A 20064-nucleotide genomic window follows, 5' to 3' on the forward strand; every position below is an offset into this window, starting at 1 on the left:
GCACACCGTTAATTAGATCAACACACCGTCTGCTATTTATAATGTACTCATCTATTAATTAGGACGAAAAGGTGCCTTCCCATTTCCTTTATAACCGTCCAATGAATGTGATCTTATCACATTCATAACTTATAAATTAATATCATATATTAATTATAATATTTTTCCTCTACTAAATATAAATCATATTTATATCCAATTTCCTCCATATTAATATATCTGATACATAAAGTTAACTATATCATATTTAATTAACTCGTTCAATTATATCATATATAATCGAACTCCCTCTTGTCAATTTGAACATTTCAAATTGACCCAAAAACTAACTCTCAACTTGTATCCAAGCTACGAAGGGGACCTTATGGACCTATGGCTCGAAGCTCCAACGTACGTGAATAGCTGACTAAACTCTTTAGTCACGATATCCACCATCTATTAACTGCCAAGCATTCCACTAAAGACCGACAGTTGAACTCTTCTTAGCATAGATATATTTCTATGTCCATTAGATATAACCAATCATTAGTACGATGACCCTTCATAGATGCTCTTAATTACAGTAGGCCAATTTACCGTTTTGCCCCACATCGTTAAGTACCACCAATCCCTCTAATGAACAATACAACATAGTTCTACTATGTGTGAACACTCTCGGGCCATGAGAAGATGTGTGGCGCCACATCGTTCAAGCCCTAGAATCATCCCTTAAAGGAACTATCTATCTACTTACCCCTACCTCAAGGAAGGAGTGAATTCCATCTTGTGTAGCTGAGTTTCCAACTCCCAAATTAGACAAATCCCCAAAATAGTAGGTTTGAGTCGGCGTTCTGGCCACTAGCACCCATGCAAATCAAAGGACCGCCTTCAATGGCAGAAGTTCCCAACTCACTCAGGATTGAGGTCATGTTACCTATGGTCATCCTAGTGAAGTGAAGTCTTAGTTATGAACGGTGTTATATAACGAGACGTTAACACTTCATGGTTAGGTCTTATAAAAACTCTTTGTATAAGACCCCCGCTCGCATGTCCCCTACATGAATGATCAGGATCAGATCATCTGTGACAAGTTACAACGCTTATGATCATTCCACAAAGTGGGCCGCATCCGTAGTGTTACCAGGATAAGGTTTCCCTTCTATATCCATATACTACAGACCATTTTGGTTATCACTCAAGTTATGATCCACTTGTATGTCACCACATACATGCTTAAGTTACATACAGATAACCAGGGATATTAAGTTTATTAGTTTGTGGTAAAATAAAAAACATTTAAATGTGCAAACCCAAGTAGTGAAGTAAATATCATTTATATTATACATCACAAGTGTTCGTACAAAGTTATTTACAAACTATTGGATACAAAACTTTAGGGCACAAACCCCAACGGAAGTCTGGTTATAGGTTTAGCGCAAGGAAGAAACTCATTTCTATTAAGAGGTCATCATTTTCTTTTTTGACCTTTGGGCGTCTCTGGGCTGGTGATGATTCGGTGCCTTCAACCTTCTCCTTGCCCTTATCTTGGGTAGCTGCAAGTTTGTCCCTTTGGAGCCCCACGCATGCCATTTCCCTCTCTTGCTCAGCTTTTTCTTTTCTCTCATTCCTCTCTCTTTTTGCGTTTGAATTCAATGTTGCGCTGGACGTTTGCCCTTCGGCGCAACTCCTTCTTTTCCATATTTCTCCTCTCAGCTTTCTCTTCCTCCTTTAACCTCTCTCAAACTTCTCAAGGTGAGAGCACTGCGCTACTCATTCTCGAGCTTCTTTTTGGCCTCTTCTTCTGCCAATGCGTTAACACGACGCACTTTCTCATCATGAAGTCGTTTAGCCAAATCTGCTGAAGCGATGATTTAGCGTGCCTGTTCCATTTTTTCTTCTTTTTCTCTTAACTTCCTTTCTCATTCTTCCTTCTCCTTCTCTATGTGCTCAATGATTTCTCTGTCCACAGAGGACTCTTGTTGATTTACTGGAGGCGCATCCACTGTCTCCACCTCTTTATCTTTTATTGTCCATGTTCATGATTGCGGGACAAGTGGGGTGATTGGTGTGTCACCATCTTCTTCCTCAGAGCATCTAGTTTAGGCCCCCAAGGTGACCAGGCGGTTGCACGGAATGGGGGGACTGGCTTTGCATTGATTGCTCTTTAGGCAATGTTGTCGCAGATTCATCCACTCTTGCAGTGGTTGATTCTCCTTCTACAACGGGGCTCTTAGCCTTTTCTTTGCGCTCCTCTTCGCGTTTGCGTTTTTTTTTTCGGCCCTTCTTCTATCTTTAATTTCCTTTTTGCACTGGGCCTCTTCTTCATCATCTTCTTGCTTCTTCTTTTCCTTTCTCTCCCTTTTTCGTTGAGATCTTTCCGCTTCATTCGCATCCTCCTTCTCCTTGGCAAGTTGCTCAGGAAATGCCACCTCCAAACACCTCATTGTCATCGTTTTGCTTCAGTTCACTTTTGGTTGGAGGCTAAGGAAATACCACCTCAGGACTGGTGGTAGTGGCACCCTCCTTGCTCGACCCCTCACGACGAACAGATGGTGAGGCACTGGTAGAGGAAGAAGATTTTCTTTTAGCTTTGGTAGGTATTCGGGGAAGGGGCTTAGGTTGAGTGGTCAAGCGGCGGCTCGCACCCAAAATGACTGCCTCTCGAGCAAAAATAGGGGCTTTAGCTGGGGAGGAAGGTTGGGAAGATGAGTTTGACGACTGATCGTCCATGGATACTGGCGAAGGTTGGGTTTGATTGACTGATGAGTAGAATGCAGAAGGCTCAAAATGCGGACGGAGGGAAATGAGGCTGGACAGGGAGTTGTATAGGTTGAGATTTTGGGAAACCCTACAATCGCTATGGTTAGAAATGGCAGGCTTCTGGAATTCCAAAAAAAAGAACTCTCTTTTCATTAAATGCCTGAAAGACGAAAGGACGCCTCGTATGTTAGCGCATTAATGATGCCTAAAAACCCTAAACATTTCAACCGTCCACATTCCCACTTAGACGTTCAAACGACTCTCATGTGAGCTAGGGAGAAGATGGGCACAATGAGTGCCCCACACACTGCAATGATTATCGCAAAACCATTCAAAGATAAATTATCGCAATTGCAAAATCAAATTCTCATAACAACAAGCTCAAAATAAAGACTGAATCAATAATTAATTAAAGCAGTAAGAGATAGAATAATGGATGCCTTTAAAAGAGTATAACATGTTACTATAAGGCGCATCCATGCGGGCGATCACGCTTGCCCAGCTAGGTCAATGGTTTCTTTGTTGTGATCCACCAAGCCCCCATAGTAGGGCTTTATGCGTTGACCATTGACCTTGAAGATGTTGCTCCCATCCTTGCTGCCTAACTCCACTGCTTCGTATGGAAAGATACTCTTGATTATAAATGGGCCAGACCATCGTGACTTTAGCTTTCGTGGAAACAAACGAAGGCGAGAGTTAAATAACAAAACTTGTTGTCGTTCTTCTTACTAATTCTTTCATCATGCCATCTTTTTGTTTGCTCTTTATAAATTTTGGCATTCTCGTAAGTAGTTGTGCGTCATTCAACTGGGGCATTGGTCTATGGTTAACCGATATTGCACACCATCATTTAGCTATTGCTATTCTTTTCCTGATAGCGGGTCACATGTATAGGACCAACTGGGGCATTGGTCATGGTATAAAAGAGATTTGAGAGGCTCATAAAGGTCCATTTACAGGCCAGGGCCATAAAGGTAAATTTGATTAGTATATTCATAATGATGCGATTAATGAAGTGTACCTTCATCGCTGATTAATGCACGGGGCATGCCAAATCTCATGAAAATGTTCTTTTTGAGAAACTTAGCCACCATGATCACATCATTCTTGGCGTAAAAGATGGCCTCCACCCATTTGGAGACGTAATCCACAACTACTAAAATATATTGGTGGCCTCTAGGTCCTGGAAAGGGGCCCATGAAGTCTATGCCCCAAACGTCAAACAATTCTACTTCCAAGGTAGAAGTCAACGACATTTTGTCTTTTCTGGTCATATTCCCTGTCCTCTGGCACCTATCGCATTGCATTGCATGGGTGCGGTCATCCTCGAATAGATTTGGCCAAAAGTAGCCACTATGAAGGACTTTAGCAATAGTCTTTTGCCCCCCAAAGTGTCTTCCATAAAGGGATTCGTGACACTGTTCTAGGATGTGCTGGATTTCATGCTCAGGGATGCATCATCGCATGATGTGATCTGGCCCCAATTTATACAAGAAGAGGTCGTCCCAGAAGTAAAATTTTGCAACATGCCTCAACTTCTTTTTCTGCTGATGAGAGTATCCTTCTAGTGTTTGACCGCAAACTAAGAAGTTCATGATGTCCGCATACTAGGGATCATCATCGCGTATTTTCATCAGCTTCTCGTTTGGGAAGCAATCTTCAGTATCCTTATCTTTTCCTTGAACCTCAATATTCTCCAACTGTGACAAATGATCAGCCACTTGGTTTTAAGTATCCTTATGATCTCTGATTTCTAAGTCATATTCTTGCAAAAGCATGAACCACCAGATTAGTCTAGGCTTCGCATCCTTTTTTGCCATCAAGAGTTTGATCGCAGAATGGTAAGTTTGTACCACTACGTTAGACCCTACCATATATTGACTGAATTTGTCCGATGCAAAAAATACTGCAAGCATTTTCTTTTCCGTAGTGGTATAGTTTTCCTACAATCATTTAGCATTTTATTAGCATAGTAGATAGGATGTAAGATCTCATCTTGCCTCTGGCCTAGTATAGCCCCTACCGCATAATTGCTGGCATCACACATTACCACAAAGGGTTGCATCCAATCAGGTGCAACAAGATAGATGCTGATATGAGCGCATCTCTTAGAGTGTGAAATTCCTTGGTGCATGCTTCATCGAACTCAAATACTCGATCGGTTTCTAGGAGCGTACTCAAAGGCCTGGCATTTTGGGAGAAGCTTCGGATAAATCTGCGGTAAAAACCCGCATGTCCCAAGAAACTTCTAAGTGTATTAACATTTATCGGTGGTGGTAGTTTAGCTATTGCATCAATTTTTGCCTAATCTACCTCAATTCCTTCCTTGGACACTTTGTGTCCCAACACAATGCCTTCAGATACCATGAAGTGGCACTTTTTCCAATTCAAAATAAGATTTGTTTCCTTAAACTTCTTCAACACATTCTCCAAATTTCTAAGGCAAACTCCGTAAGTGGTGTCAAAGATGGAGAAATCATCCATAAATACTTCTACTGATTCTTCCAAAAATTCTAAGAAGATTGCCATCATGCACCTCTGAAAGGTGTCTGGCACATTGTAAATTCTGAACGGCATGCGATGGAAGGTAAAAGTGCCAAATGGGCATGTGAATATAGTCTTTTCCTGGTCCTCCAGTGCAATGGCAATCTGATTGTAGCCCGAGTATCCGTCTAAAAATCAGAAGAATTCATTACCTGCAAGTCTGTCAAGCATTTGATCGATGAATGGTAGTGGAAAATGGTCCTTTTTGGTAGCTTGGTTCAGCTTGTGGTAATCCATACAGATACACCATCCGGTCACGGTTCTTGTAGGAATCAGTTCGTTTTTACTATTGGCCACGACAATCATCCCACCTTTCCTTGGAACGCATTGGACTGGGCTGACCCAGCTACTATTAGAACTGGGGTAGATGACTCCCACATCAAGCCATTTAATGATCTCCTTTTTTACCACCTCTCTCATGGCTGGATTCAATCGGTGCTGCCTTTCTATTGAGCATGCTTTGTGTTCTTCTAACCGAATCTTGTGCATGTAGTAAGAGAGGCTAATTCCTCTGATATCTGCCAAGGTCCAGTCGATTGCTCTAGTATATCTTTTTAGCACATTTAGTAGCACTTTCTCATCTTCTTCGCTTAATGATGACTGGTAGAAATACAAGTTATTGCAGCCTCTTACTTAGAATTATGAGGATAATAAGTAGAATATGCAGTGATTATACTAAGAATTCATGTGAAAAAAGAGCTTGCGTCGAACAACATTGGAAATCTCGGCTAACCCAATATTATGCGTTATTTTGCGACAAAACGTCTATCTTTTGTAGCTATCGTAGGAACTGATCACATGCGGTGAATCCCAGACCATCGCAAGGGTGATCGCATATGTTCATCGCATGGATATTATGGCTATTAATCGCATGCGTCCATCGCATGGAGGTTACAACTACAGAATAATAACCATGATAGAAGGGTGATCGCAAGAGTGGTGGAATGCAATGGTACTTCGGAAACCAAGCATGAACGTATACCTTGGGAGTATAAAAAATATGTTGTTGACATTTCACCTCCCACGCCATTAGTAGCAAAGATTCAGAGCAGGTCTATCGCGCCGTTAGTGGCAAAGACTCGGAGTGGGACCATCAATGTTGTCGGCAATTGAGCTCTATAAATAGAGCCTTAGAGTCCAAATTCAAGGCATCTGAGCTTCTGCCTTAAGGCAGATCCTCATGATCACAGATGAGAGCATGAGAATACATTCTTTGAGATTTCTTCATTCCTTCATCCATTCCAAGTGACGACCGGAGCTTTGTCGAAGATAGATCTCGAGAGAGACTACTCCACGGCCCTTCCATGGCACCACTGGTAGCCTTGACACACATCTGATGGAAGCAAGAGATTGCCTACATCTAGCCCTCCATCTCTCTTCTATCTCTGTATTGTATTACATTTTGGCTTAAGACATTAATACATTTTATAATCAATGCATCTCTTTATTTCCTTCGATTCCATCTTCATTAACTTTTTCTATATCATCCCTTACTTTCATTGCAACGAACTAATAAGATTGCAAGAGTATCGCATACTTAATAATGCGGCATAGACATATGAAGCATGTAGCAAACCATTAAGAGGTGTGCGTTGCACAGGTATAGTGATTAAATCCTCTTTGCTTAGTGGGAGGCTGTAGCAATGCTTGTCTATGAGCTGATCAACAGCGACTAACTACCTGAGAGGGTAAGTGGTAATGGAACGCACTAAGCAAAGTAAATAATCTTATGTCAACCATGCTTTATGTGATCATCTTGTCTTATGTATGCATCATTCACCCTTTGGACATACTTGAGAAAGTAGTCTAAAGATAGAATCTAGACTTGAGAGAGTCATATTAGAATCGCATAAGTAAGAAGTTCTATTTGCTATTTACACAGTGCATGCGCCCTAGAAATAGGATATGGTGGTATGCGGTCATCTTGTCTTATGTGCACATAAGCAAGAATAGAAACTTAAAGATAAGTTCTATCGACATTTTCGCATATGCATCACGTGCGTATATTTGTGTATAGCATGATTACATAACTTGTGCTGGCTGGGGTTACCCTTGCAATCAATCTTAATGATGCGGTGAAGTTATCCCCTCCACCATTTTATCTATTTTCCCATGCATCCTATTATGCGTTAACAATTGTCGCGTCTCTATCAACTCTCATCATACTTCCATTGTTTAATCTGTTTAGTTCAGAGTAGGAGTAGCGAGTCTTTTAACTTCATTATTCTTTTATTCATCGCCACAGATACATTACTTCGCAACATTTAGTTACAAGTCCCTGAGTTCGACCTCGATCACCCCGAGAAACTTGTAATCCGTTATACTTGGCGAGAGAACAAGAAAACTTGTGGTAGGAACGCATGGTCATCGCATATATTCTTAAACGCATATTGCATATTTCTCAGTCCAACGCATGACCATCGACGCATGGAGATCAACGCATATCATAAGAAGCACGCATATTTATTCTCCATTTTCCATGCATCACTTAAGAAAGCAGAGATAATGACGGGGAGAGTGTCATTTTCTCCTAGATAAGTGTATTTGAGATGCGCTGGCAATGCCTTTAGCTCTAATGTGGGTGGTGAAGGAACTCTTATCAGAGTACCCATGAGCGGAAGCACGATCGATCCAAATCTATTGTGATAGAATTAAAGGCATTCACAAATGTACAGAACAGTTATGCATTTTCTAACAAATTACAGCATGCTTCCATAATTAAAAACAAAAGGAACGAGAAATATACCTTTGAAGAAACCTTTGTCTGTGAATCTCTCGCTCTCATGATCATTGGAACAACAACCTCTTGTTGTTGCTCAGATCGTCTAGCCAATCTCTCGTTGTCTCTTAGATCACGAACAACTTGCTCCTTGAACAAGAACCTTTCGACACAATCACTCGGCAACCTTGGTATTCTCGGAGTGAGAATCCAGGAGGTGTGGGCTTTGTTAGATTTAGTAAAGGGATAGAGGAAGGAAACAACCGAACTAAACGATTAAGTAAGTGGGAGAAGTTCTATCGTATAGACACAGAAGATACTTAATTGTTAGTAAATCTCGCTCTTGTGAGAATCGTCTACACGATCGCATAGGCTCTCTTGAGTAAACATTTAGATAGATTACTAATGAAGCGATTCTACACAAAATGAAAACGTTTTTCATTTTGTCCTTTAGTTATGAAAACTTATCATAACCTTCAACTTTCATGCACGGTTAAAGGAGAAAACTACCCACAATTACCATATAATTGTTTTAAATATAAATAAATATAATAACTAATTTATCATATTATATTTATAGCCTATAGTTTTAATATCAAATCATATGTAACATTTAAACAATAGTTCATTTCTCCTTTATTCAATATAAATCATATTTATATCAAAATCCTCCAATTAATGTATCTCATACATCATATCAACTATATCACATATAATTGAACCAGTTTAATTATAGCACATATAATCAAACTCTCTCATGTCAATTTGAACAATTCAAATTGATCCAAAAACTGATTCTCAACTTGAATCCATTGAGCTACCAAGAGGACCTTATAGACCTGTAGCTTGAAGCTCTAATGGTACGTGAATAGCAGAATAAACTCTTTAATCACAAGATCCATCATCTTTTAACTTTCGGGCACTCTACTAAGACCAACAGCTACACTCTTCTCACTACAGATATATTTCTGTGTCCATCGGATATAGCCAATCAACAGTAAGATAACCCTTCACAGATCGCTCATAAGTACAGTTGGGACAATTTACCGTTTTGCCCCTATAGTTACATCTAACGCTTTAAGTATCACTGATTCCTCAAATGAACAATACATCATAGTCCTACTATGAGTGGACACCTCTCGGGCCATGAGAAGGTTTGTGATGCCACATCGTTCAAGCCCCAAAATCATCCCTAGGGAGCAATCTATCTACTTACCCCTGCTTCGGGAAAGGAGTGAGTTCCATCTTTTGTAGCTGAGTTCCCAGCTCTCCAATCAGACGAATCCCCAAAGTGGTAGGTTTGACTTGGGAATCTCACCACTCCAACCCATACAAATCAAAGGACCGCCCTCGTAGGTAGAAGTTCCCAACTCACTTAGGATTAAGATTATGTTACCTATGGTCATCCTAGTGAAATGAAAGTCTCAATCATGAACGGCGTTATATAACGAGACTAAACACTTCGTGGTCCGGTCTTATACAAACTCCTTTGTATAGGATACCCCCGCTTGCATGTCTTCACATGAATGATTAGGATCAGACCATCTATAGCACTTTACAACATTTGTAACATCTACAAAGCGGATCGTATCCGTAGTGTCCAGGATAAGGTTTCCCTTCTTTATCCATATACTACAGACCAATTAGGTTATCACTTAAGGTATGATCCACTTGTACTTCTCCACATACATGCTTAAGTTACAACGATAACCAGGGATCTTAGTTTATTGGTTTGTTGTAAATGCAAATAAAATATCTCATATTTCATTGACAACAGTGAAGAAAATATCTCATATTATTACATCACAAGTATTTGTTCATACAGGTGTTCACAAACTACAGAACCCTACGAGAGTTTAGGGCATCAACCCCAATAGGTGGTTGTTCTAAACATGGCTTAATTTTCTACAATGTTCATATGGATAAATTCATAAACTCAAAACCAAGATCAGTTTGGATCAACGCACAGACTTCTTCCATTATTACGTTGTTTTCAACCTCTTCCTCCTCAAGCTTCTTTTGGATTTCATCCCAATGCTCTATTCGTAATTCATCTATGTACTGACAGGTTTCCATATCATTGGGGTATTTCAACGCATTGAAGACATTGAATTTGACTTTATGATCGTCAACTCTAATTGTTAATTCCCCTTTTTGAACATCAACCAACGCTCGCCCTGTAGCCAGAAATGGGCGCCCTAGGATGATAGGGACGTCAGTGTTCCATTTCCATCAGCTTAAATATCCCAGCCTAGACAGAACCCGCCTTAGACAAAAGGTCCCTTATAGATAGATTTGGTACATATTTAATCTTTTATTAGTTAATTTAATCCTATTAAACCGTATTAAAAGAATAAACTTAGGTTTCTAATCTCATTAGAATCATGATCTTCGGTCTATCTCAATCAAATTTTAAAACTCTTTTAAAACATGATTAATACCTAAGTGTGAATGCATGTCTTTCTTATTAATTTTAGTTCTAATTTCAGTAATTGTAACACTTATAAAAAATGAAACAACTAAAAATATCCACATTGCTATGCTAGACTAGGTATTTATAACTTTTATAAATTAATCTAAGTGTCATGCTTCATGCAATGTTCATTCATTACTATATATAACTCTTATATAACTTGTAATGAATTAAGCATACATGCTCTCATATACCCTTATACTATAACACTTATAATATAAAGATGATGCATGGATATGCTTAATGCATGCATATATTATAACTCTTATATTATATGATGCATGAGCAAGCTTGAATGTAATTTAATCACGCAAACTACTATATTATAACTCTTATAATATAAAGATGATGCATGAATAAATGCATAACCTATGGTGGGTTTTAAAACTATATGACATACTTTATGACATATAATTAAACATACATCACATGTACATTCATAAAAGATTGATGAACGGGGATAATTAGCCCAAAAAATTGAAAATAAAACTATCTATTACATAAGTCATCGAGTCAACTGGTTCAAACAGGCGAATCAGATCTTGAACCACCCGGGAAAAGCGTTGTTTCTTGATCGTATAGTAGTTCCTTGTGATTGTCGAGAAACACTAATCGAGTGTAAATGATCGTGTAGCATGGATTAAGTTCCTTTGACTATGCGATGAAGCATGAAGGCCACGCAATCATGTAGCACACATCGTGTAACGCTTGCCTAAACGATTGAGTATGATGAAGCATGATCGTCTAAATGATCGAGGAGAAAGCGTGGAGTATCTCATACCAACTGATCCAGTAGCCAGTGACTATGCGATGAGTATGCTAGCCTACTCGATCATTTAGTGTGCACACATACTATACATCGAGTATCATATACTGAAAATTGTTTACCCCGAGCATCTACGCGATCGAGTAGCCAACGCAACACGATCGAGTAAACTCTTTACTCAATCGTGTAGTATTGGAGGAAAATTAGGATGGGGTGGTTGCGCACGCAATCATGCATTAGACATGGCTTAAGCTATACGTTTACGCCCATGCGTCAGAGGTCATGCGTTGGAATGAAAATGCGTTAATCTAGTATGCAATGACTACGCGTTTCTATCACAAGTTTTCTTACGCTCGCGCCAAGTATAACGCGAACGCAAGTTTCTCGGGTAATCCGAGGTTGAACACAGGGACTTCTCACTTAATAATGCTTGTGATGCAATGCGTTTGAGGCGATGAATAAAAATAAAAAGAAGAAGTTTAATGGATTTATACACTACTCCTACTCCTATCTAAACAAATTGAGTAATAGAAGACTTGCGATGGGAATAGGTAGATACACAACAACCATTAATGCATAGTAATGTTTATTATCTTAATTCGCTCGAGTAATCCCAGCTCGTCACACTAACGCATCGCACACCTCTCGATGGTTAGCCACATGACTATATCTCTATAGTGCATGGTTGCGTTGAACATAAGATTGTGTCTATCTCTAGGAACAATGCATACTTTGCTTTAGTGCGTTCCATCTCCCACCTTCTCAGGCAGTTAGATGCGGCTATTTAACTTGTAGACAAGTAATGTAACAACCCATAGACAAGCGTTGCTACAGCCTTACACCAAACAAAGAGGATTAACTCACTATACTTGCACAACGCACACCTCTCGATGGGTTGCTACATGTGTCCTATCTTTAGGCTACACGATTAAGTATGCAATTGCCTTTGATAAATAAACGATGAAGGTAAATGATGATAAAGATAAAGATGATGAAGAAGAAGGCATTGAAGGAATCAAGAGATGTATTGATTACAAAATGTCTCAATATCTTAAGCTAAAATGTAATACAATACAGAGGTTAGAAGAGAAATGAAGGACTCTGCGTCAAGGCTGCTGGTAGTGCCATGGATGAATGGTGGATTGTCTCTCTCGAGCTCTATCTCTAGCAAAAGCTCCATCGTCACTCGATCTAGTTTCTGGAGGTGAAGAATTCTCACTTAAAATCTTGCTCAAGCTCTCATCTATGATTCTAAACCTCTACCTAGAGGCAGAAGTTCAGATGCTTTGAAATGAAGGTCGAAGGGGCTATTTATAGGGTTTAAATGCCGACAGCTATCATGATTGTGTTATGTATCACTACTGCCGTTGTCGCGGTATGGGCAATGTCACATCATCTTATCTTATTGATACTCCCAAGGTATGCGTCCGAGCTTGATTTAGCTGAAGTATCAATGCGTTCTACCCATCTTGTGATCATCCTTCTATGATAGTTGTCACTCTGTGGCCGCAATTTCCAATTGATCACCACATTTGCTTGATCACCGCAACTTCCATGCGATGGGCGCATTCGATCACCGCAACTTCCATGCGATAGACGCATTTGATCATCGCATGCATTCGTCTATGCGATAGCTCGGTTTCAGCGCATGCATTTGTCTTTGTGGTCGCCTGGCTTCAGCGCATGCGTTTGTCTGCGATTACTTATTTCCAACACATGTGTTTGATTCCTGCGATAGGTACAAAAATAGACACTTTGGCTAGGAGTAATGCATAATATTGGGGTCAGTGAGGATTTAGGTGCTAATCCACACAAAACTTAATTTTTCGATAATTCTAAGTATTATCACCGCATTTTCTACTTATTAGCCCTCATAGTTCTAAATAAAAGGCTTATAATAACTAGCATTTCTACCAGTTATCACGTAGCATCAGCCATGCGATCGTTTAATGAATACTACATGATCGAGTAGAACTATTCTACACGATCGCATAGCCAAATCTAAATGATCGTTTAGCCTAGACTACACGATACGACCAACCTTTGGTATTCTTCCTTGAAGTGAATAGCATCTTCATGTATTGAAACTTCATCACGAACGACTTTTACAAACTAAAAACTTGAGTACAAACTCGATAACAAGTTAATTATGCCCAAAAACACAGGGACTTTTACAAATTAACTTTGAAATGTAAAGAAAGTTTTAAAACAGAGGCAATCATCCTGAAACAGCCATGAATTCAAATCCACAACTACATCTAACACTTAAATGCATTGTAGACAACATAAAACCCACCAAGATTGCATATGTAATTCAATACATCAATGGAATTTGTAATATCAGAACAACCTGGTTCTGATACCAATTTAAGGAACTTTAACTCTAGAGAACTGCGGAAGCAGATCATTCCAAATCCCATTGTGAAAGAACATGAACATTTACAATCTAACAACACAGTTATGCATCAAGGATAAAATTACAGCATGGTACTAAGAATAAATACAAAGGGATCGAGTAAACATACCTTTGAAGAACTACTTCTAATATTTCCTCGATCAAACTCAGCAACCTGTCCAATAACACGAACACAACACGCCTCTGGAATCTCCTCGATCAGAAACGAGTGACACTCGATCCCGACCCTTGAACGGAAACTCGACACTACCATGAAGCTACCTTGGTATTCTCGGTGTGAGAATGTAGAAGATGTAGGCTCTGTATGGATTTGGAAGAGGGATGGAGGAACTTGAGGATCGAGTAAACGATCGAGTAAGTGGGAGAAGAAATATGTCTATCGTTTAGACTTGGATACTCGATCGTTTAGTAACGAGTATCTACCGCATAGAATCCTCGATTGATTGTTTACTCTCTCAAAGCTATCGTATAACGTTTTGCTTTTTGCACATGGATTTTCAAAATGAAAATGATTTCACTTTTATCCATTTAGTCTCCATAAACTTACTAAAACCACCCACTAAGGTGGTTATTTGGAGAAAAACCGAAATCAATTATCTTTTAGTTAATTAAATATAAATAAATATAATAACTAATTTATCATATTATATTTATAACCTATAGTTTTAATATCACAACATATGTAACATATAAATCATAGTTCTTTTTCTCCTTTATGGCATTTAATATAAATCATATTTATATTAATTTCTCCAATCAAATAATGTATCAAATACATCAAATCAATTATATCACATATAATTGAATTAATTTAATTATATCATATATAATCAAACTCCCTCTTGTTAATTTGAACACTTTAAACTAACCTAAACTGATTGTCAACATGAATCCATTGAGCTACCAAGGGGACCTTATGGACCTGTAGCTTGAAGCTCCAACGGTACGTGAAATAACTGACTAAACTCTTTAATCACGATATCCACCATCCGTTAACTACCGATCACTCCACTAAAGATCAATAGCTGTACTCTTCGCACTACAAATATATTTTTGTGTCCATCGGATATAACTAATCAACAGTATGATGACTCTTCACAAATCGGTCGTAAGTACAGCTGGGCCAATTTATCGTTTTGCCCCTGTAGATGCATCTAACTTCTTAAGTGTCACTGATTCCTCTAATGAACAATACATCATAGTCGCACTATGAGTAAACCCTTCCCGAGCTAAGAGAAGGTTTGACGCCACATTGTTCAAGCCCCGGAATTAGCCCTTAAGGGAGCAATTTATTACTTACCCCTGCTTCAGAGAAAGAGTGAATTTTGTCTTGTGTAGCTGAGTTCCCAGCTCTCCAATCAGACGAATCCCCAAAGTGGTAGATTTGAGTCAGCGATCTGGCCATGCAAATAAAAAGACCACCCTCATAGGCAGGAGTTCACAACTCAATCAGGATTAAGGTCATGTTACCTATGGTCATCCTAGTGAAATGAAAGTCTCTGTCATGAACGACGTTATATAAAAGACTAAACATTTCGTGGACTGGTCTTATACAAACTCCTTTGTATAAAGTATCCCCCCTTGTATGTCTAATACACGAATGGTCAGGATCAGACCATTTGTAGCACTTTACAACATTTATAACACCTAAAAAGTGGGTCACACCCGTAGTGTCACCAGGATAGAGTTTTCCTCCTCTATCGATATACTACAGACCTTTTAGATTATCACTTAAAGCACAATCCACTTGTATGTCTCCACATACATCCTTAAGTTACAACGATAACCAGGGATCTTAGTTATTGGTTTATAGTTAATGCAATTAAAATATCTCATATTTCATAGACTGAAGTGAATATCTCATATTATAAATCATAAAACTGTTTATTCATACTTATGTTTACAAACTACAAGACCCTATGAGATTTAGGGCATCAACCCCAACACAAACATGAAAGAGCAAATTTTTACTAGAATAGCTCAAAGGTTAGCTACTAGTGTGGATTCAGTATCCAGAGGCTGAAACCACTAGCTTGTTGGAAGATACCAATGTGCAGTAGAAGAAACCAGGATCCATAAGCACTTTAATTCATTAATTTTGGCAGAAAAAGAAAACATGCTTTAACAAAAATTAAATGGGTTTCATGACATACCTTTGAAGAACTTCCTCTAAGCTTTGATTCAACTGTAAATCTCCATAGAATCTTGTTGAAGACCACCCCAAGATCTTCCCTACTATCCTCTTGGAGCTCAAGATTGAGTAGTGGGACTCAAAATAAGCTGGAACAAAGGGAATTTGGAAAAGCTCACAACAGCAACAAAGTAGAAGAACACCCTTCTTCTCTCAAAATTTTCTCAAAATTTTGTTCGGTTGCAATCCCTCCAAAACACTCCAAAATCTTCTATATATTGCAAACATTCATGCAAAGAAGTTTGCTACATGAGATGCATCTCATGCTTGGAGTTAATAAAGAGTTAAAGTGGGTTGTTGGTGAGCTAGTAGAAGAAGACAAAGGAAAACGATTTTTCCACTTTTTGTGTTTTTCTTTTCTTTTTCAATTTTATCTAAATTGATTTCATAAATCAATTTTAATTAATAAAATTGAAAATATTATTAATTTTACAAAATTAATAAATAATTATTTAAACAATATAAATAATTATAATTAATTTAATATCGAATATTAAATTAATTTTTAACACAATTCTATCTTCAAATATTTAAATCATATTTAAATATTATTTTTCCAAATTCATTTAGTTTTGATTTGAACACTTCAAATTAACTTATCACGCTATTCTAGAGCTTATCCATTTACGAGCTAGTAGGGGGGACCTCGCAGACCTACAGATCATAGGCTCCAAAGATCCAAGATTAATCGACTAAATTCATTAGACTGATCTAACCCCTATTCGTTAACTAATGGGTGATTCCACTAAAGCCCATAACTGAACTCCCCTCACTGTAGATATATTATGTCCATTCGATATAACCATGATTAGTAAGTTAACCCTTCACAGGTTGCTCGTAATAACGACTGGGTTGAATCTCTGTTTTACCCCCGAAATTACCTCTTGCTTCTTAAGTTACACTAATCCCATAATGAACAATTTATTTGTGATCCAATCAACAAATTGTATCCCTCTCAGGCAAATGAGAGGGTGAGGTCTCTTGTTCAAGACCCAGAATCAGCACTTCAAGGGAACAACCTCTCTACTAACCCTAATCGGGTAGGAGTGAATTCCCTCTTGCACCCTATGTTCCCAGCTATTCATCCGGTTTTATCCTCAAAATGGTAAGCTTATTGAACAGAAGAACTTGGTCTACTCTCTCCATTTGTAGATCAAATGATAATCCCGAACAAACAGGAGTTCATAGTTAGCTCAGGATTAAGGTTAAGTTACCTAGGTCATCGCTTTGAAATTATCAGTCTTAAACAATAAACAACATTATAAAGTAAGAGTGACTGGTTTCATGGTTGCACAAAACTCATTTGCACAGGACACCCCCACTCCTCATGTCTCCACATGCACGAATTAGGATCACTTCGTATGTAGCATTTTACAACTCTTTGTAACAACTACTGTCACACCCCGCTCCAGATTACCCTCTTTACCTGGATGAAGTGGTGTCTGCAGTAGTTACCAACTCTCTTGCTGGCACTTACTGCCTATTTAACTTGTTAAATTTGGTTAAACCCTGAATACATACATTTCATTAATGTGAGATTTGTTGCCTGGTAACTATTTGAGAATAGTTGTCATAAATAGCTTTCAGTAAACATACATTGCTGGACATTTATAAGCATTAGAAATATACTTAAAAAATATAAACCATTTAGAGTCACTCACTGCTCATCGGGGCTCTTAACGGTTTATATGCCTTTCCTAGCTCCTCTTGGCCTGAAAGGACATAATCCCCGGTTAGATTCCTTAGAATTCTCACCAAAATGCTTCAGGTAGCTCGCTTACTAATGGAACTTTCACCAAGAAAATAGTATTACTAGTAAGATGATCATCATGAGTGAGATCATCCTCATCAGCGAGATTTACCACTTCCAGCGAGATTTGTGACCTTTTTAACTCACTCTCGCTCTCGCTCATTTTCTTATCTCTCGCTAGCTCTTGCTCATTTTCTTATCTCTTGCTTTCTCTTGCTCATTTTCTTATCTCTCATTCGCTCTTACTCATTTTCTTATCTCTCGCTCACTATGGTGAACTGCTTGCTTATTCTTCCCAAGCAGCTGCCTGCTTACACACCGATTCCCTGTTCCAACTTCAAAAATTCATAACTCAAAATCCATAACTCTTTTTAAGAAACTTTCTTCTACAAACTTGTTTAGAATTGAGTTAACTTTCTTACTAAAATCTCAGCCCCAAATTTTGCGTAATTTGGCTTGGAGCTTCCAATCTTCACTTCGAGCCCTAATTAATCTGAGGATCTGCCCCTTCTGCAAATTCTTCACTCTTTTTTCTTCTCCCTGTGATATCTTTCTCCAACAAAACAAACTCAAAATCTAGGTTCTCCCAGCTTTCAAATGGCACCGATCTCACTTAATTTGCTTAAGTCGTTTATGAAAACCTAGCTCCTGAAGTTTCTCTTCCTTTTATACTTCCTGCTGCCTCCCCTGTTCAATGGTCAAACCGCCTCCTCATCTAGCACTTAGTGCTTCTGGCCAATTCCAATTAGTGAGTTTCTTCAATTAATTCTTCTTTCCTTCCCTTCCTTTATAACCTATGTTAGGCCTTCGCCTCATAATATAAATTTAGTGTGCATCGAGTTTCAACGCCTTGCGTACATCGCATACTCCATCGTTTAACGCCCAGTGCCTATCATCTAGCGCCCAATGTATATCGTCTAGCACCCAACGTCTATCGTCTAGTGCCCAACATCTATCGTCTAGCACCCAACGTCCATCGTCTAGTGCCCAACATCTATCGTCTAGCATCCAACATGCATCGTCTAGTGCCCATCGTCAATCATCTAGCACCCAACGTCCATTGTCTAGTGCCCAACGTCTATCGTCTAGCACCCAATGTCCATCGTCTAGTGCTCAACGTTCTGTCGCTAGTGCTTGTCTTGTAGCTCATGTCTTGCTGAGTCGATGTGCAGGCCAATGTCCATCGCTTAGCGCTATATCGTTTAGCGAGATCCTTTGTATCGTCTAGCGTATCATTGAGCTCCGCGCAATTACTACACGATCGCCTACCTCATCATGTAGTGTCGTTCACTTACTAGATGATCGCATACTCAATCGTATAGTGCAGCTCATTTGCTACACAATCGTCCAGTGCCTTTGCTCGCACATACTTAAGATTGCCGCAAGCCTTATCAACGCATCATGCCTTTCAACCCATGTGTTCATCCTTAGTACCAATGCATAGTTTACCTTGCCTTCAACACTTAACCTCTACAAGCCTTGGTTGCTACACACACAACCCCATGCGTCCACACTTCTCCATCAACGCATGCCTACACTTTGCTTCCATACTTAGCCAATTTTCACTTGTTATATTACCTAAAACTCACCCTTGACTAAGTATTTCTAAAACTTAGAATTTTCTTCCTCCATCTGCCTACTTTCTTTACCTCATTTCATAATTTTACTTTACACGCTTGTTACTTACTTATGTAGGAAAAATGGAGTACAGGGTTGACAACTACAGAGTAGGCCGCATCTAATAGTGTTACCAGAATAAGGTACCCAACCTTATTCATATACTATAGATCATTTTGACTATTTACTCGAACCTGATCCACTTGTATGTCTCCACATAAAGTTCAATACTCATATAATAGTCAAAGGACTTGGGTTTATTGGATTTCTAAAAAACAATATTTTCAATAACAACTTTATCGAATTCTCAGAATAATTTTTAATGTTTACAAAACCACGAGTTTTAGGACATGAAATCCAACATAGCTACGACTACATTTCAGAGTACTATAAATCCAGTAGTTGAGATGTGGTTGAATTTGATAGAGAAATGCTTCAGGGTATGTGGTGCTCTGAGGACTGGAAGGTCGAATTTGCTGCATTCTTGCTTCAGAAAGGGGCAAAAGACTGGTGGAGGATCAGGGAGACTAGAGGTATAGTGAATTAGGAAGATTTTAGGAAGGTATTTTAGAATAAGTATTATCCTAAATCTTTTTGTGATGCTAAGTGGAACGAGTTCTTGAGACTTGTTTAAGGTTCAATGACAGTTGTTGAGTATGAGAAGAAATATATCGAGTTATCAAAGTATGCTCTCACTATAGTTGCAGATAAGTCTTATCGTTGTAAGAGGTTTGAAGACAGGTCTTGTAAGGAGATTCACACTTCTATTACCGCTAGTGTTGACTGGATGAAGTTCTCTAAACTAGTGGAGCCAGCCATGCGAGTGGAGAAAAGTTTGACAGAAGAAAA

The 20064-nt window shown here is 38.8% G+C and overlaps 1 protein-coding gene across 1 annotated transcript; it reads right to left on the bottom strand.

The window, feature by feature from the left end:
• Window positions 1-3227: 3227 nt before the first annotated feature.
• LOC120084195 lies at window positions 3228-3995 on the bottom strand. The gene is made up of 2 exons (XM_039040087.1): window positions 3761-3995; window positions 3228-3349 (listed from the first exon to the last, which is right to left on the bottom strand). The coding sequence occupies exons 1-2, from the start codon at window positions 3993-3995 to the stop codon at window positions 3228-3230; spliced, it is 357 nt and encodes a 118-aa protein (XP_038896015.1).
• Between the last annotated feature and the right edge of the window lie 16069 nt (window positions 3996-20064).

Source organism: Benincasa hispida, chromosome 8 (assembly GCF_009727055.1).
Source record: "Benincasa hispida cultivar B227 chromosome 8, ASM972705v1, whole genome shotgun sequence".
Classification (NCBI taxonomy): Eukaryota; Viridiplantae; Streptophyta; class Magnoliopsida; order Cucurbitales; family Cucurbitaceae; genus Benincasa; species Benincasa hispida.